The 22,207-nt window shown below is 41.4% G+C and overlaps 1 protein-coding gene across 1 annotated transcript in view; it reads right to left on the bottom strand.

Moving 5' to 3' along the window:
• map3k10 (mitogen-activated protein kinase kinase kinase 10) overlaps positions 1-18,028 on the bottom strand; it is a 29,715-nt gene extending 11,687 nt beyond the window's left edge. Inside the window, exon 1 of the mRNA XM_044031994.1 lies at positions 15,229-18,028. Within this exon, the coding sequence (XP_043887929.1) occupies positions 15,229-16,225 (997 nt within the window). The 5' untranslated portion in view covers positions 16,226-18,028. The remainder of the gene's footprint in view (positions 1-15,228) is intronic.
• Between the last annotated feature and the right edge of the window lie 4,179 nt (positions 18,029-22,207).

Raw genomic sequence — 22,207 nt, 5'->3', positions numbered from 1 at the left:
CCAGTTTGCATTTGTGTTAGTCTTTGAGGTCCTACCGTGTAAAGCTGATCAACTCAGCGCATTTACATGCATGTTAAAAGTCCCATTGTATCCGGATTAAGACAACAATTCTGTTTTCTTAATGTCATGTAAACACATTAATTTTGGGTCTTTGACCCAATTGTAGAAGGAGATGACATACAAAATGTGGCAGCAGTGGAGGAATATTTCTTGGGACAACACAGCAACTGCAAGAGCCATGCTCGACCTGTATCACGATTAAAATGTACAGCAGATATGAAACATACGGAACCACAGCACGATCCATCAGCCCTCCATTCCACCATTCGCTGGTTGTTTTTCTGTGACGTAAAGGTCAACAGGAAAGAGATGCGGGAGGCACACGTACACGGCCAATAAATTGATTTTCTTATCATGTATACTAGGACTCGGCAAGATGTCCAATTGCCTGTCTTAGTCAGACTACGGCCTTCGATTATACTGCACCTCATCAATGAAATGTTTCCAGCTAAACATGAACCTCCGTAAGGCTGTAATGCCCATTTTAAATTAAACCAGGATATGGATAAATATGTTATTGATGGTAGTAGTTGTCATGGTAATGTCAACATGTAATGTTTGTCATTAATATCTTCTTACTGATAATCACTAAACCCAGCCCAGACGCAACAGAAAAGGTGATGACTGCCAAAATTTTGTGATTTATGACTGAAAATGCTTGTACACAATCACAATCCATCAAATCGCCGTAGCAAATATTTCAGTCTGAATTAAAGTGGTATATCACATTTCCATCCCTCCATCTCTGCTGCTCATGTGGTCACTATCAAATTATCACATTACAAGTTGAACAGGACTTAGTTCACTGTGGAGTAAAGTGACCTAGGCCTTGAAACCAGTTCAAATGGTGCAGATGTAACCTAGTTTAAAAAAAATTGGTTATTTAGAAAGGGGAAAAAATAGAAAAAAATGTAGTGTACTTAGGTTAAAAATATTCAAAAATATTCTAAAAATGATTAAAATAATTTTAGTTGTACGTTGAGGATTTACGTGGTTAGGAACTAATGTTGCCCTGATAATTGTCTGTACTGACAATGAATAGGTGGCCGGAACGTCCGACATGCAGGTGTTGCTCACGGACGACAGGTGTGGGACAATAACACGGGAGAAACGAAGACAGGCAAAGGCAAAAAAAAGTGTGTAAACAGTGAAAAGTAGATTGAGTTTAAATAAGTGACACCGTGTGTATTTGTGACTGTGGATGTTATCACAACAGTCGGGACAGTGACCAGTGCAATACGGTTCTGTGTCACTTCAGTACGAGGCTTGCACTGTGTGCTAACACTAAGAAGACCCGCTTGGTTCCGACACGACGCGTGTGCGGTGTTTCGACGTGAGACGGGAGCAGTGCGTGTCATCACTCTGACGGACGTGAGTGGGAGATGCTGCTAGACGGGACGCACCTGTAGCTGTTGGTTGCATACACTGACCACCAGGAATAATAAGGTACCAACCACCGTTTATTTTGCTCAGCCGGAGCGAAATCGTCATTTTGTTTTGGACCACCACGCACCCGAGCCATGCACCAGGCCTGCAACTTTATGTTTTGTTTTCATAAGTTGAGTGTTAAGTTTTTTTGTGTGTGTTTGAGAGAAATGCAAATAACAGACAGACACACAGACGTTCCACTGCATACCTGTGTTTGTTGGCATGTTGTTGCAACTTAACTTTTTACCTGCAGATGCTTATCCTCTCAGGTAGCCCACAGAGCTGTGTGAGTGAGAGGGGCAGTAGAGCAGTGAAAGCCAATGTGTGCTTCTCTTAGCAATCTAAATCTTAATATTTAACTATATCTTTTGCATTACTTATCCTGACAATGTCAAACGGGCACTGCACTTACTCGTGCAGTAGCAAGAAACATGTTAAATTTGAACATGTTGACATGGTTTCAAACTTCTCTCGAACCATCGGTGTGTTTGGTGAGTTTATTACGGACATTTGAGTGATATTTTTACTGTATTGTATAATATTGCACAAAAGCATATGCCTATGAAATAAGTCACTTTAATTTTTTTGTCTTTATGGTAAAATCAACATTTGTTATTTTACTAAGTAAATAATTGAGAGTTATTTTTCTATAGACTGGAGTTGGGTGATTTCATTTGCACTTATCTCACTAAGGAGTGATCATTTCATATTAGTTCATAGTTAAAGAGACATACAGTTTGGGTTCTGACCTGTGTGTGTGCACTATAATAAAAGAAATCCAAGATAATATTAAAAAGTACTTATAATCAGGGTTAAACATTAGATAATACAGTTAAGGAACCCAAGAGCCCTGCCCTTTTTAGCGATACTATTAAGGGGAGCGCTACACAGATATAAGATGGTTTCTGTTGTGATGCCCCATGAAAGTCTAAGAATAATAATTCAAGCTCAAGTTTGTTGTAATGTGTAAATAAACTCAGAGGGAGATGTGGATTTGTGATCTTTTTTAGGACAGGGCACAGCGTGGAGGTTTATAGCATGTTGCAAGTTTGGAAACTATCATCAGAGCCTACTGATCAGCTGCCAAAAACACCTGCCTACTGAGGTGTGGTTTTTCACAAAAGGAAATTCAGTCAAAAAGCAGTTTTTTTTATGATGAGGTTGATTTGTTAACCTCCTGCTGTTCATTCCTCCAGCCCTGGACCCTGACCCCAGTGAGTGCTGAGTCACTATTTAAACACTTTACAAAGAAATAATTGAGCAAGCAAGGCTCTCAGAGCGCTTATCACAGGTGACATATTAACCTGTGCACAGACATTTCACAGCAGAGGAATGTACTCAGATGTTGTGTGTCAGACTAACATACAGAAAAGTGAAACCAGAAAGAAGAAGTGCAACAAAAAAAAACATAATCTGCAGTCTTAAGAACAAAGTTGACACCTTAACTTACAGTGTGTGTTATTTAAGAGGGTTTGTTGGCAGAAAATGAACATACTACACATACGTGTGTTTGTACAAGTCTATAATCATATCTTATATGTAGTGTTGGCAAGGGTCTTACTTTAATGAGGCAACCAATGTATGTTTCTACAGCAGCCTGAATGGACAAACCAGCCAGTGCATTTTGCTTTTTGCAGCAGAAGCTTACTATGCAAACATCCTTGCTGGTATGCAAAGGCCACCTTGGTTTGCTTGGGATTGAAGGGTTAAACGAGTCATCCTGATTATTACGATCTGCAGTCTCACCTTTAGATGTCACTGATTCTCACACACTGGACCTTTAGATATCTGACATGACAATAGAAAATCTGATGTGGACCTAGGTGATAACAATCACCAGAATCACCATTTTTTTTAAGTATTAAAGAAACGTGGAACACAATTTCAATATCGTATGATATTTTCATACGATAGTGCTACTGTATGACGCTGTCTCACTTTATTCACGCTGTGAGCTTCTTCTGCCTCGCCTGTGCAGTTGTGTCTTAAAATGCATCATTCTGTGCAGCACAGGAATGTCACCACAGACACACAAAAAACTGCTATACTGTGAAACACAAATAATTGTTGTTTATGATGTTTAGCCAGGTCCGTTGAAAATAAATGCACATGGCCAGGAGAGGGGAAGTGAGGGAGTAAGCATCAGTGTTGAGTTTTATACGACAGTCAGGATAAAGTTGTAGACAGTAGAGTGAGCTCCGTGGAGAAAAAAGGTGAAATTTTTGCAAATTTACGCTTTAATCAGTTTTAGCTCCTTTTTACGCCAAGATTTCCAGGAACTTATTTACCTGGGCAAAAGAATTCCCGATAATCTGTGGTTTCCGTTTCTACTGCACCTCAAAGTTCTGGTAAATGTATTCATGTCAGGCTGCTGACATACGAGGGGAGTGGATGCAGCCTCGAACAGCAGCAAAATGTGTTCCACCTATCACATCAACACATTTTATAATGACTTGAATGTAACAGACACGTTTATATTTAAATGTCATACACTATAGCATTAATACGATTATCATTGTGGATTATTTTGAAAACTACTGTATTTCTGTCTCCCCAAATTAACAATAAAAAAATAACATGTTAATATCAATAAATTGTACATTGGTGAAAAGGGGTAGTTGGCAAATGCTCATCTTTTATGATGATCTCATACCATTAGTTGTTAATCTTTATCTATTTAAAGAAAACTACAATAAATATGGTGGGAGGTGGTCATACCAGTCTGTTGTTGTCATAAAAGCTGTCAAATTAGGTTGACAAAATGTGAAAACCAAACTCTAGATGATTGTGTCAATAAGGCGTGTCTGTGACCAGTCAGCTTAGCTGAATGCTGTCTCACTGTGCTGCATTTCCTTAAGTAAACTACACTGTGTAATGACAGAGCACGCAATCAGCTGCTGGAGCTTTGTGCTCGATCACCTGAGCAGTCTATCTGCAGCCGGTCTATCTGGTTTGATCAGCTGATCACAGGTCTGTCCATGGTTCCACCTGTCAGGGCTTTCATTTTTCCTTTCAGGATGTCTGTCATGTGGCTGAGAGACGGATGGTGAAATAATGTGGGTCAATTCCAGAACGTAGCCTATTTGAAGTGTTTGTGTAGGTTTGGGGCTCAGGGTCTAATCTGAAGTAAGATTTTATTTGCAGACAAAACAGGCTTACAGTGACCTATGAGGACAATCTAATTCTCAAGTCATCAGAACAGAATGTTAAGTACATTTTAATGACACTATATCTGTGACAGTACACAACCTCGTAGACGCTGTGATTTCTCAATACATACAATATAAGGGTTTTTACAAACACAAAGGGTCAGCACATAGAGAAATGGGAAACTTGACCTACTATAGTACAACTCTATCAGCTATTCAGTTTTACCATGGACAGAGAGGGACGTTCTGAATATGAAGCCTGACCAGTTCCCTTCCACTGTTTGTGTTATTTGAGCAAAGACCAGTTCGCTCTGCTGTGTCATTAACTTGTTGTTATGATAACAAGGGCAGAGGTCGTAGACTGGGACTACAATGCAGGAAAAAAAGAGGCGATGACTCTGACAAGACAAGCCTTCATGCCCCTATGAGGATCTGCTTTCCACACTCTTTATTTTACAGTGCTTCTCATACTGTGAAGCCAGGTGTGTAATGTCTTCTATTCATGTCCATGCAGTGTTCTAATGAAACAAATACTTTGTTCCCGTACTTAAGTACACAATTCAAGTATGTGTACATTCTTTTATTTGTATTTCTAGCAACTTATACTTTTACTCCACTACATTTCCTCTAACTATCTCTGTTACTCGTTACTACCAAATAAAATCAGAAAAAGAAGAGTCGGTAATGGTCTGTGTTTATATAGAGCTTTTCCAGTCTTGATCAGCTGCTTTACTATAGTTTTGACATTCATCCATTTCAACATGGGGTTAAGTGTTGCTCAAGGACACATATAGACTAGCAGAACCAGGAATTGAACCCACAACCTTCCAGTTGACAGACAACGCCCCCGACCACTGAGTGACCATGGCTTAACCCTTATTCCTCACTTTTTAAAAAATATTTTTACTTTCTAAAACTTAAGTATATTTGCTACCAGAAAATGACTTTTGATACTTAAGTACAGTAAATGTCATATACTTTAAGGTAGTTTTTACAAGACTGTTTCCACCCGTGGGTTTGGTAGGGCCAGTTTAGGTGAAGTTTAAGTCTGGATTGACTGGACTTGTGCATTAAACGAAATAATTAGTTGATTCCACTTTCCATCATGAAGTAAGGATGATTAAATGAACGTTATACGCCTGTTCTTCTTCTCCTCTCCTCTTATAGGAATCTTTTTGCTCCTCCTCCTGCCCTTCATCCAAAAACAGGTGTAGCCAGCAGGGTGGAACAGCTGTTGCCATGGCACCAAGTCAGCAACTCAGGACCAGTGTTCCAACAAATCTTAGTCAGACGCTGCTGTCACCTCCCCCAACAATTCCCAGCAACATCACCCTGCTTTATACCGTCTGCACTCTTGGAGCTGCTGCCTGTTTAGGTACAACACCATCACCTCAGAGCAGTTTCCTGCTGTCTGTCTCTGCTGGTGAACTTTACTGGCGTGACAGCGAGCTGATGGTGCATCAACACAGCCAGTGCCCACCCTGCACGCCCCAACATATTCATCTGCTAAGAGTTGAGACAGTGCCAACAAACAGGGAACAACCGTACTGCCTCATCATCCTTGAAGACCCTGGTTTTCTCCATTGTCATCCCCTCTTTTCCTCCCTCTCTCCACCACTCACTCACTGTCTGACTGCCTGTCTGCTGTTGCAGCTGTCGTCAGCCTGGCTGTGATCACAACACACCGGGGACAAGAAATAGAAGAAGAAACCCAGAGTAAAGCATGAGGGTGGAGGGAAGTCAGAAAGAAGAAAGAAAAAAAAAAACAGAGTAACTGAGATTATGTGATGTGAGAGGTGGTGTAGTGGGCTGAGGATGAGCAGCAGGGGGGAGGGGAGACAGAAGAAGAGAGAAGAGGGAAAAAGGCAAGAGAGGGAAAGATGAGAGCTGCTGAAATCAGGAGGAGAACGAAATATTGGGAAAAACAGGGCAGTAAAAAAGGGGAGAGGTGGTACAGGAAGAGAGGAAAAGGCAAAACAACACAGAGCAAGATGGAGGAGAAGAGGCAGAAACATGATAAAGAGGTTAATAACAAGTGGATGAAAACTTAACTGACCCATAACTTAGCTATAACACAATCTTAAGAAAATATCATAGCTTTTGCTTAATGCTTGACAATAACACTGCAAATAAGACGTAAGTGACTCATGCACTGCATTTAAGGCCCCTCACTTCATAAACAACACTCAATTAAAAGCAAAACAAAATCACAATGCAATCACTGGGTTTCTTCCCACTCCCCCGCATTTTGATACAGAGGTTGTAGCGACTGTGCTCCCATGTTATCGATACCCCAGCTTGGCTCTGCTTGTACAACCACAGGCCATTGGGGCTCTAATCCTGAGCCGCACAGTGGCACAGTTTCACCCTGCAGCCATTCACTTTGTCTCGGCAGAAACGCAGCTGCCAGATTCGTGTGACCGGGCAGCGTCTCTCTCAGAGGAGACGCTGGTGTTAGATGAAGCCGCTTTTATTTGTCAGGAGTGTGTGTGTCTGTGTGGTATTACAGTGTGGGAATTTCACAGCTTCTGGAGTTTGACGAGAGTTGTTTTTGTGCACAGAATAATATTGCTTGCTGTATGTTATTAGAAACACATTTTGATACAAACTTCTTTTGAAATAGGATGAAAAACAACATTGTTTAACTTTCCATAATAAATCCAATTATTGTAACGATGTGTAGTTTCTGAGGCAAGTCGAATCTCAAAATACGTTTTATTACACATTTATTACACATTTTATTATACATAAATAGGTGATTAATACCATTCTCATTGCCGGTGATGACCAATCAATCTTTCAGTTGATTCAGCTGATTAAATAAACACAATATAATGAGCATTTTCCCCGAGTTGTAAAAAAAAAGAAAAAGAAAAAAAAGGTCCATCACTAATGGCTGTGATAATGGCTAGAAGATTGCATCGCTGTCAAAGACGAAGCAAACAAAGAGTAAATGAATGGGTTCACCCGGGTTATGTGTTCCTATTTATGCTGATTGGAGATGAAATTGATAAAATCTCATGTGCATTGCGGAGTCATTTGACCCAGGAGTCAATGCTGATTAAACACATTCCCAATGTTTGTTTGTTTGTTGTTGGTCCAGTGGGAATGGGGTACCGTTTAGAGACAGAAAACCAACTGACTGATAAAACCTGGTAAACATCACGAAAGGAAGCAGTTGTCTTTCATCTCACATTCATGGTTTCATAGAGGGTGAGGTGTCCTTAATAACAACATGTTTATATGTCAAATTTCTACAACAGTGGTTAAAAGTATTCGATTCTAGGATCAACTCATCGGTGCACAGCCACTGTAAGCATGCAGTGTGCTGTCAGTTATCTGACTGAATGACCTTTGACACCGCTAACAACCACTAAACATACAGAAGCCCAGGTCGTGTCACCTTGTGACTGAAATGTTAAGGTTTGCTAACCATTAATGTATGTACAAATATCATTACATTCAGCCATAAACAGAAACACTGGAGCCATAAGTTGACCAACAGCCAATAGTTTTTCCATTTCATGACAATGTTTTGTGTTTATAACTAAAAATGCTATATGATTTAATTCATCGCATACAACAACATAAAGCCGGAGGACGTGTAAATGTGTGTCATTGTGCTTGGCAGGTCCACAGAGAAACAGCCAGGAGTCATTATTCTGTTAAATCAACATTTATTAAACAGTGGAGACAACAATTGTGAGTGTGTGTGTGTGTGTGTGTGTATTGATTATTAATCATGCAGCCTTCGACTGGTATCACTGCGTGGCTTTGTTGTGTCACTGTCGCTCTCGCTCCTTCTCTCACTCACTGAAACTCAGCAGTGTTTTCCTCTGACAGTGAGGTGATTCAAACATTTGTTAGTATAGCGTTTGCTGAGGCCTCATCCACACACAAACACAACTATAACCCTATACCATATCACAGAATGAAGAAAGCCAGGGCCATTATACGGAGAGAAAATTAAAGTTCTCATAAAGTGAGCAGACCTAAACAATCTCCAAACACAAGAAGACAACAAATATAGTGACAGCAAATGGCGGGTTCTGTACGGATGGAAAGCCAATACAACAAAAAACAGACCTCAATGAATGAATAATGAATAACCAAATATTTTCATCATAGATTAATCTACAGATTCAACAGTCAATTGTTTGGTTCATAAAACTGTTGAAAATTATGGCGTGGTAAAATGTCTTGGTTCGTCCACAACATACTGTAAATAAATGATTCCGTTTAAATGACTTCTTTGTTACATGGAGCAAAGAAACCAGACCAGAATAATTCACTTCATTTATTTAATAGTTGACAGTAATCAATGAATAATCAATGACTACTAAGTAAAAGGTGATAGCAGATATCGAAAGAAAAGAGAAGTTAAGAAACTGCCAAATCAGACCTCAAGTCATATAATGTTATGTCGTACTGTATATGTGTTTAAAGGCAGCACTGAATTCTCATCTGTAATCCTAATCTTTCATATTTTGTCTGCTCTCAGAATAACGATTGTTCAAGGACATGATTTGTATATGGGGTTTGATTTGTTCCACCGTGTTATCCCTTTGCTGTTTCATCCATCTCTTTGCTACTTTTCAAACTAAGCCTCCGGGGCTTTCTCCACAGTCAGCTACAGCTACTGCATTACCCATCCTGCCTTGCCTCTATCCATCGCTCTGTCATTCACAGCCTACAGTCGTCCCTCGCTGCATTTATCCGCCACCCCCACCCCCTGCAGTGACTCCTGCCATTGTGAGTCGCGGTCTTGCTCTGTCTTGGGCTGCTGTGTGAGAATGGGGTCATTGTTGCTCTGCTGCAGCATTTACATGACTTTGTGTTTGTATGTGTGTGCGATAGTGTGATAGTGTGAGTCCCTGCATGTTCTGCTGTCTAACCTCGATTCGCACACAGGCCTGCTGCACATACTCACTGCACATTTACTTGAACTTGAAACACTGTCAATAAAACTTAACCAGTAAATGAAGTGTTTGTTATCAGTTAATTAGATTAAAAATGTGACATTTAGTCCCACAAAGCTAGGACTATTTAGAAACAGGACCTCCCATGAATCTGTGTGACAGACGATGGCTGAGCTCATCACCACTATACTAGTTGTTTACCTCATGATCCAAATTTGTCTCTGGTCCTAAAAATATATTCAATAATAATTCAACAATAATGTAACTCACTATCAACATTGCACAGTGAGTGCAACAAAATTCACCTCCCAGATGTTGATGTCACTGATGTGCTACAAACTTTATCAGTATTAATACTATTTATTTTAGAATCAGTAAATATTTGATTCATTGTAAAATTATGGCCCTATATCAGTCATGTTGACACAATGTGTTACTTTATCTATATATTATATATATATATAACATTACTGACTATAACATTCTAAATGTAGAATTTAATTTTTTTTTTTTAAATTTAAATGCATACATGGTTTGTATTTATCACTGCCTTAAGCCAATGCCAAAAAAAATCGTATTTTTCTGTATGGTTGTTCACACCTAGAAACAAGCCATTATTATGATGAAAAACGTCCAAATCAAACAACAATAGTGATACTTATTTTACCATAAAAATAAAACATTTCAATGTTTATTATGTGTCTCTGAAAGTGTGTTAATGCATAAACATTTCAATACCTTGGGTAAATTTATAGTGAAGATACTAATATTGCAGTTTATAATGTACGATGGCAGCGACTATTAGTTATTACACTGTTATTATTATTATTATTATTATTACTGATGTCATGGTGACTAATAGGAAAAAAGGAACCTCCTCCCCAAAAAAACAGTTTTAATTAAATGTCTCTTCCGGTCTAAGTTATATACTGATATAGGAGCATATAGGATACTTGGCAAGCCCACTTAAACACACACACAGCTCCCACTATTCAGGTGATTGTTGACAGTGTAAACATGACTTCCATTTGAAGCTGCAGCGGTCAAAACAGCAGATCATGTCAACCCTCAGTCTTTATTGGGTGAATCTTTGAGTCTCTGTGTTCACATTTAACTTCACAAAAGCCTTGTTTTTCCATATTTGCTGAAATAAATAAGGAGATGTGTTATGTAACGCCTGTTCAGTGGGAAAAACAAATATTGGACAAAAGTGGTGTGTGTATACATTGTAAATGTATACACAGTGTGTTTGTACAGTAACAACTGGCTGCAGGTACAGAAACAGGCTGATGTGTGTGTGTGTGTGTGTGTGTGTAGCTGTTGTTAGCAACGAGTGATCAGCTCAGCTGTATTGTCTTACCTGCAGCTGATACACAGCCTCCACACAGCTCTGCACGAGGTGTCAATTACTATCAGTGACTCAGTCTTGGTATCCTGGCAGTGGATATTAAACAAATATGTTGACATTAAACATGTCCACTTAAGATCCACTCACTGATTCTTGAGCGCGTCTCAAATGCAACACGCGGAGCAACAGTGAGCAGACTGTGTTTTTCACAGCTGCCATGAAGCTCCTGGATATGTAACAATTCTGCATTTACCCTTAGTGCTCACGCACGCTTGAGACAAAATTATGATTAATGTTACGTAAGTGGAGTAGTGATAATTATGCAGAAGTCACAAAATAGACCACTTTTCATTTCTATTTTTGTTCAACAAAATGAGCCAGCCGAACTTTTAAATGTGACAAATTTCCAAATTTCATAAATTCAATCCAATTTTTAAAAATGTGGAGTATTTTTTGGTGAAAATTATAAAGTTGGTGAAAATGGAAACAAAAATCATGTCATCAGATTGCCTACAGGTTGTGCTGAAAGAAAGGATAGAAGACTCTATATTGCACATTCTTTCTATGTATATATATGTGTGTGTATATATAGTATATACTGTACGTTTAAACATAGTAATGTAAAAAAAAATATATATATAAAGCATCCTAAATGCTCTGTGTAAAAAAACTTGTTAATAATATAAATGTGTAAATAATAATAATATGTAAATTTGTTGCGTCATGTATCTACAATATCCAAACACTTTCCGTTTCATTGTGGTCGACTTTTCATTTTGTCATCCACTTTAAACCCCCAAGCCAGGGCTTCTCCATCCTCCTCAGGGCCCAGTGCCCTGCATGTTTTACATGTTTCTCTGCTTCAACACTCCTCAAAAGCCTGATAATGACTCATTCATTTGAATCAGGTGTGTTGAAGCAGGGAAACCGGATTGAGAAATCCTGTCCTATGAAACATCAGAGTGAGGAAAGCAATATTCACTAAAAACTAATTGGCCAGTGTGGCTGTTTTGATTGTTCATTTATTTTACTTTGTGCATTTGTCACTAATGGATCATGTCTACTCTTCCTGTTAAGAGCAAACACAAAGAGGAACCAAAACGTAGAATTGTAGGTACCTTGAGTTGAGACCTACTCATGATAACTCACAATTAAGACTGAAGTAGGCAACTGTTTCAGACTTAGCAGCGTCTCTGTACCGCTGCATTTTACAACCAAGACCAAATAACAATGCATCAAGAGAAGGACAAAAGTTGTCCCTCCTTGCCGTCCCCTCAATTGTGAAAATGTCATACTCACATCAGTGCACCATATCCTACGCCTGCAGTGATCAAACACACTCTTAATCTCACCACATATCAAATGAGCCACTGATGAGGACTGACGCCCCATGCTTTGGTGAACTAGAGTGTGATCCAGGTTCAGAGTGAGAGGTAAGGCGTGTCCTCCGGGGCAATGACCTGCCAACCCACAAACATGTCGTGACATCACTCTAAGGAGGTCATGGTAATCAGATTATTCCCCGGCACAAACTCCCTCACTCCCTCACTCACTCACCACTGAGTCTGACCGACAGCAACACTCGGCAGGTTAAAACACAGAAACGCTTTGACGAATGTCGGCGAGGGATGAGCTCATTGGAGGAGAAAGCGGCTGAGCGAGTACAAAAATGACAGCGTGATTACAATGTACACAAGGCATCAAGCACACACATCCTCTCTGTGAGCATCAGTTTCATGTGTTGCCATGAAATAAGACATGAAATTTCACACTGAAATTAGCAGGTATCCCCAGGACATTTGAACTGCCGGTGGTGGCTCTGCTCTGTGATGTTTTTTTCCACCACTGCGTCGCCCGCGTGTCAAATGTGACGTCAGGAGCACTCTGGGAACAGTGTGACAATGTTACGGTCGTTAAAGTTTTGCATATTTTGCTTTCTTTTACAGCTGCAAATGAATGATTTTAACAACCTAATGAAATTGAACAAGATGATAACGACTTGTATAAAGTAAGGATCTAGAATCTAGGCTGGAATATAAATACACATCTTAGTGTTGCAAGGGAAATGACTCGGGAATATGCTTTGCTGCCAAAGATGAAGCAGGCAAATAAGAAATGAGTGCATTCACCCAGGTCTTTTCCCACTAATGCTGTTTTGAGCCACAGATGATAAAACACTCATTTGACCCAGGAGTGAATGCTTGGTAAACACATCCCCACCGGTCAGGCCATCACTCAAGACATCTCAACTAAAACATTAAGCCATCATACATGAAAACTGTTCTTCTTTGACCAGTGGGAATGGGGAGAAGGAAGATAGTTGACTGAGTGCAGGAGCTGGCTGACGGAAGACAGAGCAGAAGCTCCGGGGCCTGAGCTGCTCGGTAACCGCAGTGATGCCAAGTGGTCGGCAGTTTGAAGAGGACACCTGAGACCAGCGCACCTGGACAATGAGCCGAGGTGTAATCCTAAACTGAGATGAACTGCTGTTTATCCCCCACGCTCCCCTTCTCTTGTTCTTTCCCATCAGTCTCTTCTCTTGCTTCTTACATCCCCACTCTCTCTCCCTCTCTCTCTCTTTTCCCCAAGCTCATTTGCTCTCCACAGCCAGATCTGTTCCACCCTGTTATTCTCCCAATCTTTTGACTCACAACCTCTCTACTCGGTCTTTGTCTCACTTCCTGCTGATGCGTTCTCCTTCTGGGCACTGTGGAGCACATGCAAACGTCCCTCACTATGAGTCACATAATCACACACTTAATGATTAGCAACCACACATTTTCAAAAAGATTCATCCTTCGGGGGGTAGACAGGGTCTAAGCCCTTCCTGCTACGTCCCTGCATTTCTTCAGTTGCTGTTCTCACACAGACAATACGCTAAATTGGGGAACTGACATTTTGCGCAGCAGCTGAGAGCACGTATGACTCAGTGACACAGAAGCAGTGCCCATGTCACCATGGAAAGGCAGCGTTGTGGTGTTGTTGCCAAGGCTCTGCCGTCCAATGCTCATCTGAATCCTCATTGTTAGTGTCTGACACACACAGAGAGGAGGGAGAGTAGAGAGATGGAAACAGGCTACGCATGTGTGAGGGTTGGACATGACAGAAAAGTGGGAGAGTCAAGAAGACCAAGAGGACATTTCACCAGATCATCTGTGAGTGTGTTTAAGCCACACTCACTTCTGCTCTCTCCTTCATTAAAATGCCTTTAGGCAGCATCCTGCACACTCCCCCCATATTTGCAGACACACACTTAGTCTGACCTACACACACACACGCGCACTTAAGATGCTCGCTGTGTATTATTTCTTTGATGCACCAACAACGGCAACTGCGTCTTTAAACAGCAAGTAGCACAAAGGACCAAAAATAGCACAGTGAGATGCAGAGCAGGACTGCTCTCTCCTTGAGGAGAGGGAGGAGAAGCAGGAGGAGGCGCAAAGAGAGGGATGACTGGGGGAGAAGAAGGTAGAGGGAGACCAGTTCCCCAGGATGTAAACCTCATCAACCTCAAGTTTCTCATCTAGTGTCCGGTTTCCAAAAAAACTCACATTTGTATGTTCAATGATGATCGTTTCACTTCTATAATTTCATAAACAATTTCACAATGATTTGTCCCAGTGGATTTGTCTGTGTGTACAGCAATAGACAGAAAGTAATGGCCACTACCACACATCAGACCACAAACAGGTCAACACTAGAAGTGGGACATTTAATCAATGCAGCACCATATTTCGACTGTTTATCAAAACCTTTGATACTAATGTGAGCTTTTACTCTCATCTGAGATTTATGTTATGTTCTTATATGCTACAAGTCACTTTGTGCTATTTGCTTTCGGTTAGATGCCGTTTTAATTTGTCTGACATTTTGTGAAATAACATTTAGTAATCATTTTTGATTATCTCTTCACTGACTCCTACCAACACCCTTTTGGGGGTTTTGTAATTCAAACAAACTGCATGAAACCTTAATTCATGAGCTTTATGTGTACTGAAATTCATGAGGTTAAATCCTCATGCTTGAGCTGAAAGTATTATTAACCATATTATCTACTGTATGTAAATAAGCATTTCTGTTTCCATGGATATATTGTCTTCTCCAGCTGAACAGCTGCTGTGATGATAAGTAGATGACTGACCTGCAATGTAGTGGACATCTAATATAATACAGCTGCTAAACATATACTAGAAGATTATACATAGACTATAACATTGGTTTACTATGTCCATCATGTGTCACTGACTTTGCAAAACTTCAACAATAATGATTGGATACGTTTGTTGTTTACAGAGGAGATTAATAACTTATTTGCAGTACTTACTATTGCTGGACTTCAGGTCTCTGTGGATGATGGGTACAAATGCCTGGTTGTGCAGGTAGTCCATCCCTGTGGCAATCTGGACAGCCCAGTTCACCAGAACCCTCGGGGGGACCTTCTTTCCTGCCAGGGCCCGGTTCAAAGCCCCTCCTCTGGCGTACTCCATCACTAGACATAAGTTAGGCTCCCGCAAACAAACTCCCCGAAGTGAAATAATGTTGGGGTGCCGTAGCATCCAGAACAGCCTGGCCTCCTGCCGCACACTCTCTGCTGTGGCACTGATGTCCTCATCAGGGTCTTGTCTGGCGGCCTTTACTGCTACTTCCTCTCCCCGCCACACTCCTTTGTATACTTTCCCAAATCCACCAGCTCCTATCACCTCCTCCAGGAGCAATTCTGAGAAGTCTATTTCCAAGGGGCATTCACCCACCCCGCCTGGCACCAGCCCTCCTGCAGTAAATTGCTGGTAGTTGGCAGCGTCGCCCTTAGTGACGTAGTTGCTTGGAAAGATACCCACCTTGTCCTGGATCTTACCTGTCCACCAACCCTCATCCCCAGACACTTTGGAGTCTTTGGAGAGAACCACTAGAAGGTCCCCACGCCGTAGGGTTAATTCCTCATCTGCTGTGGCCTCGTAGTCGAAGACTGCTGTCCAGTACGGGTTGCTGGTGCCACAGTGGTGACCGGGGTGGGAGTCTGGAGAGCCAAAAGAAGATATGGTGGAGGAGTTCCAGCTGCTGCCGTTCTCAACCTGCACAACTGGAGCCGGAAGCATTGGTGGTGGAGGGGTCATATTCAGCGGCATGGAGGAGGAGGAGGTGTTAGAAGAGGGAGGCCCAGGCGGGATTAGGCAAGGGGGAGGCGGGGAGCAGCAGCCCCCACAGCTGGTGCAGGACAGGGGGGCTGCTGTTCTGTTCGCTTTGCCGTATGGGTTCATGGCAGCCTGACTGCTTTTTGACACTGTCGCCGTGTCCTCTGTCAACTCAGGCACAAAATCCATACAGGGCCCATTGACTGAGACGAGGTGTCCTCGACCACCAGTGGGTGAGAGTGGGGATCAGAGGATCAGAGAGCTGCAACTGCTCTCCCCATCACCACATTTCGCTGTTGAAACTGTGCCAAATCCTGTCACTGGTTGCTTCTGTGCTGTTGCTATGCAGTGTATAAGTAACATGTATACCCAATGGCAAGTTCACTCGGGGACAATGTACTCCAGGTCAAACAATGACTCTCAGCAGGGCAGATCTATGAGTGAAACCCGCCTGCAAACAAAATTGATTGTATCCACAAGGGCGTGTTTTAAAAAGGCTGCTACTGACTCCTGACAGAAGATGTCTGTGTTTATCCGAGAAGCAGCAGGTGTGATGAAATCCACTGGAAAAAGTCCCGTCAGTCTGACAACAGCCTGCTCAGAGGGAGAGGTGTGAATGAAATCCAGACATTATTTCTCTCTCTGGTGTCAGTATCACTAAAACATACTTCATGTGAATGCCCTAAAATTGCTTTATCTATAAATAAGACAAAATGATACGAAATCTGGCCCCTACTTAGTCTATTAAATAACCTCTCCTGTAGTTAAGATCATCCCATTAAGAACTAGCACATTGACCCTGGGAGCTACAGAGACTAACAATAAACCCACAATTGATTGTCTGATTAATTTTAGTGTGGGATATAAACCGTTAATGGTGCCAAAACAAGCAGCTGTCTCTGTGTGAGCTGAGTGCAGTCCTCTGAGCAGAGGTCCTCATTATTTCTCATCCAGCACAGTGTAGACGCACCTCCCCAGACTGCCATCTCCATGAATATGGGCTGCTCTCTCTTCTCCCTACATCCCGACAAGACGCTCCCAGCTAAATTCTCCAGCGTCCCTGAATAGTCGTTTGCCAAAAACGCCCAGAGAAATTAGGTATTACTGCAGGTATTCAATGCCTGTGAAGTGGCTCAACAGACCCGCATCGGTGTCTGTGCAGCGGCCTGGACCAGTCGCATCTGCTGGGCTACATTTGCGATGGAGACGAGTCCACTGTGCGAGCGCACCCGCAGAAGAAGAGAGTGAAGCGGTGCCAGCATTGACCATTATTGTCCTGTTGCTCTCACAGCAGCCAGACGCATCTTAGCTTCACATCAGCGATCGATAGTCTTGAAGCAGAGGTGTGAATTGTCCGCGACTCCTCTATGGAAGACACAAATAATCGCACGGTGGCAATAAGATGGAAAACAGTGTCAGCGACGGTTTGCATGTGCAACTGTGAGGTCCACTTCGGTTCCTTGATGCCTTTTTATCAACAGACTTACATCCTTCATACTACTCCAAATAAAACTAGAACAATAATACGTACTATTATTAAAAGGTTAGTGTGTTCTATATATGGGTAAAACGTTATAGGTCTGTGGTTAAAGCTTGCGTCGTCCGCTCCAAAACAACCGCAAGACTGTTATTTTAATACGTAAACACGTAACGTTTACTTTAACCGAACCTAGACGCTGAAGGCAGCGGTATCCACCGACATCGTCGCATGGGCGTGTGGTTACATCCGAGTGAAGAACCAGCAAACAGCCGCACCGAGCGTGAAGGGAGAAAAAAAAAGACAACCCGCTCCGCGTTGTCTCCGTTCAGCCAGCTGTGAGGACGTCCATCAGTGTACAAACACACTTTAGCTCCTGAAAAGGCGTGACACCTCCAACACCGGGCTGTCAAGTCTGTGGGCTGAGGCTGACTTTGCATCCGAATGCGCCGGTGTTTAGTTCACATACGAGAGAGCAAGTGCTTCCATTTTCGCTAATGCACAAGTCAGAGGGATGGTTGGCTGCGCGCAGGCTCATACGCACACTCACTTCCGGCACGTGGATGCAGATCAGTGCGCAGCTGTGCGAGCAGGGCGGAGACAGGAGGGCGCTGCTGCACTCTGGGTAATGTAGTGTGCCATGTTTCTTCTGCTGACCTACATCATTCTGGCAGCTGATGTAACTACACAATTACAGAAGACTCACATAATTATTTTTGATTGATTTGACCTCCAAATACCCCCAATGTATGAATATGTCATAATTTACCCTTTCATTTATATTATATTCCTATGTTGTTTTTGTTTACCCTATTTTCTGTTATTTGAGTTATTTCTTTACTTATGTATTATCTTTCTCATAATTTATTTATATTCACTTTATTTTTTTATTTATTCTTTTTATTTTTTATTATTCTGTTGATCGTCTGTCTGTTCTACACGTGCTGCAATGTGTTTGACCCACTTGATTAATTGTCAATAAATAAATAAAAACATTAAATAATTAAATTATTTAATGTTTAATTTTGAGAAGATTAATGATTCAAGGTTTTACTTTCAATTTGTTATGCACAGTGACTGTACAAGAAAGAACCACGGAAACAAGCTCATAGAATATGCAATTTTTAAAATAGAGGTAATTGAAATTATGAAAGGTGTACACTATGTACACACAATATATTATTCTATGTAATCTCTTTTTGATCAATAAAGCCATGCCTGAAACAGTTTGGAGCCCCTGACTTTGAAAACCTCTGCATTAAAATAAATATATTATTATATAAAGGATCACACTGTACTGATCCACAGGAGGAAACAAATAAGTAATGTGCATCGTATTCAAAGTATTTAGCTCCACATTTACTAGCTGCAATATTCAATTCAATACAATTGTATTTGTATAGCACCAAATCCCAACATACAGTATTTCAACACACTGCACATAGTCAGGCAGAAATCTTTACACTATTATAGAGAGAAGAGAAACCCAACAATACATTAAATCATCTATAATTATGCTTCATGTTAATTTCAGGCTTCAAACCTATATTTTACCTTTTTTTTATATTTGCACTGCAGCTTTTTTATACTCTCCACATGGTCAGTGGCTACATGTATTCGACTGAGCCTCATTTTGATGAAGAACAGTAAACCTAATATCTTTACTCAGAAAGGAGCTAGAATTAGCACAAACCTGCAAAATGTGCTGTCAAGGTTTCTGTTATGCAAAGACAACAAAAAGTAGAGAGACATATCATTTCCACATTGCATACGAGTGGGCTTCCTGAGAATATTACATGACATGGTAGAGGGTTATGTGTACACTGCAGACACAGACATACAATTTTGCCAACACTTTACAATTTACTATATGATTATGCCAGTACTTAAAGCCAAATAGGGGGGAAATCATATGGAGATCACATGGAGTATCAGGAGTAATAACTCCCCCCTGATTCTGTAGTTATTCTTCTGCTTTTCACTTATGTCCACAAGAGTAGGATTGCTTGGATTGACTCCATAACGTAGTGTATTAGTCCACCATTATACCATCAATGTTTAAGCTGTGCTGACCCCTGGTGTCTATTTAGAGAAATACAAAGTCTTTACCGACACTAGCAATCTGTTTCAAATATTTTTTCTCCTTTTTACTTAGTTGTGAATTCTGTTTGTTTTTGTTTATGTCTGTCTGGAGGCATCACTTCACTTTCTTGTGTGTGTGTGTGTGTGTGTGTGTGTGTGTGTGTGTGTGTGTGTGTGCGTGTGTGTGCGTGTGTGTGTGTGTGTATTCCAAAGCCATCCGAAGTCGTTAGCTGTAGGCAGGTTCCTATGGGCGTGAGTACTGTTTCAATTTTTCATTCACCATCACCAGGCAAGGAAGAGTCATGTAAAGGGTTTGCACATTTATTTCTGATTTCAGATCAACAACAAACAATTACAGAGGTACAAAAACAACAACAACAATACAACATAATACTAAAAACAAACCAAAAAGTTAAATATTAAGGCATGAATCATCAGCTGTGGGCCGGCCCGAGATCTGCTGTGCCACTACACCAATAACACCAATAAAACACCAGTCAGTCACTCAGGGATATCAGGAAACACTGGCTCTCGAACATAAACTTATAAAATTTTCTAAGGGAGCCCTTCAGAACACACCTGATCTTTTCAAGTCTAACGAAATTGAGGACTTTTCTTATCCACAATGTGTGCGAGAGAGGAGTTGGGGATTTCCAAAATGAAACGTCTCGTTAATAAAGTAACAAAGGCTATAAAAGAAGCATCTGAGGAGGATATTGATACTGTGGATGGAGATATACCAAACAATGCAGTCACTGCAGTAGTTTCTATTGATTTATAAGTCCCCTGTTCACAAATAACACTGTAACCAGTAAACCATGCATTAATCATTTAAACTAAATGAACTCAATACTGGCTCCTACACTGGGGACTTGTCCAAGGTGTGACCCGGCCTTACAGCCTGTGTCAGCTGGGATTGGCTCCAGTGACCTGTGACCCTAATGTGGAGGATAAAACAGTAGACAATGGATGGATTTATTTCTGTGATACCAGATGGCAGGAGAGTAATGGTTATCTTTACTGACCACAGGGTTGTGCTGTTGGCCTATATGTAAGAATCAATAATATCTTAAATGAGGGCTCCTTATATTTTATACAAATTAACTTTCACCAGAGTGTATGCTGTATGTACAGCACAATGTACTATACTAGTACCATGTGGAACATAGATATATTACAGCAATGTAGAGTAGTATATGTATATACATATATAATGGCAATCTAAAATTCAAAGTTAAAATAAATAAAACATTAATAATTTACTCAACATTGAAAACAATAATTATTATTATGTTTTAGCATTAAAATGCCATTTTGGTTATAGAGTTTTTGTATACTGGTGTATTAACCATGACAGAAACATAAAAAATGATTTTGATAACAAATTTGTTAAGCACTATAACTGTACTGTGCAAAACTTCAGTGGTAGTATTAGTTGTAGTAGTGCTTGATGTAACTTCCACTTGAGTGCATACTGTACCGTGTACTGTATGTTCAGTTCATAGTAGTAGTAGTAGTAGTAGTGCTGGTGCTGGTGCTGCCCCCTGTGTGTTACTATTAGCATGTTGCAGCATCGCGGCGGAGCCGCGCATGCGCAGCGAGTGCGGGCGCAGCTCCGCTGTGGTGTCGGTTGACTGGTTGAGAATTCCTGGCAGCGTCTCGCTCGGTGAACAACCAGTCGACCGTCGTGGAAGAACGAGTGTGTTTCCACAGTGTCTAATTGTTTTAACGGATTAGGAGTCGAATGAAACACCGGAGCGGCGTCGAACGAGGCAAGTGCTCTTTTTTATGCTTTCTGTGAACACTTTTACTTTAGACAGTGCGGGCGATTCAAAAGCGCTGAGGAAAAGTCAACAGTGAAGTAAACGTTAGCGATCGAATGTGAGAGACACCGAGCCTTCCAACTTAACTAAATGCAGGGAGCAGCAGCCTCGTAACCGCGGCTCAGTCGGTAAGTCTCTCCTCCACCTGGAGCTTCTCACACCGGCTCCGTGCCCCGCTTCCTCCCCCGTCCATTCAGCGAAGTACAGTCCCTGCCTCGGGTACAGCGTTGCTGCCCGCAAACGTTTATTAGCTACGAATTACTCTCCAACCTTCCTCGTCGTCGAGGCGTCTGTGCGCATGCCTTTAATGTTCTGCAGACTTCGGATTTGTAGTCTTTCGTACCCGAGTTAATCACACTTGCGAGGGCCGAGAGAAAACCGTAAAACTACAAGTTCCAGACAATAGGAGCTTTGTTGGGGGCGCAGCTAGCCAGCTAGTTAGCCTGTGGACGAGCTTTGAATGTCGAGTAGTTGTGCTGCTGCAGTCGGAAGTTGGCTGAGGATTTGTTTCACAATGGGCTGCATGGGGGTAACATTTGTTTACGCACCCAATTCATTTCGTGAGGAGTTTGCAGTAGTTATCTGCATTGTTTGGCGTGAATGATTGTGCAACATGTTTTAGTTGTGGCGATTACGGAGGAGGAGGATTGATCAGTGCTTCTGCCTGTTTGGACATGCAGACTATGATCAGCTGTCAAAAGACGTAGGCGTAGACGGTGTGTAGGATTTGCAAGTACAATGTAGGTGTGTTGAATTGGGTGGGGGTGATGATAATGACTGCTGCTGCTG

The sequence above is a fragment of the Solea senegalensis genome, linkage group LG8, assembly GCF_019176455.1.
Source record: "Solea senegalensis isolate Sse05_10M linkage group LG8, IFAPA_SoseM_1, whole genome shotgun sequence".
NCBI classification, from domain to species: Eukaryota; Metazoa; Chordata; class Actinopteri; order Pleuronectiformes; family Soleidae; genus Solea; species Solea senegalensis.
The sequence above is the reverse complement of the archived record's forward strand: the minus strand, read 5'-3'. Positions and strand labels throughout refer to the sequence as shown.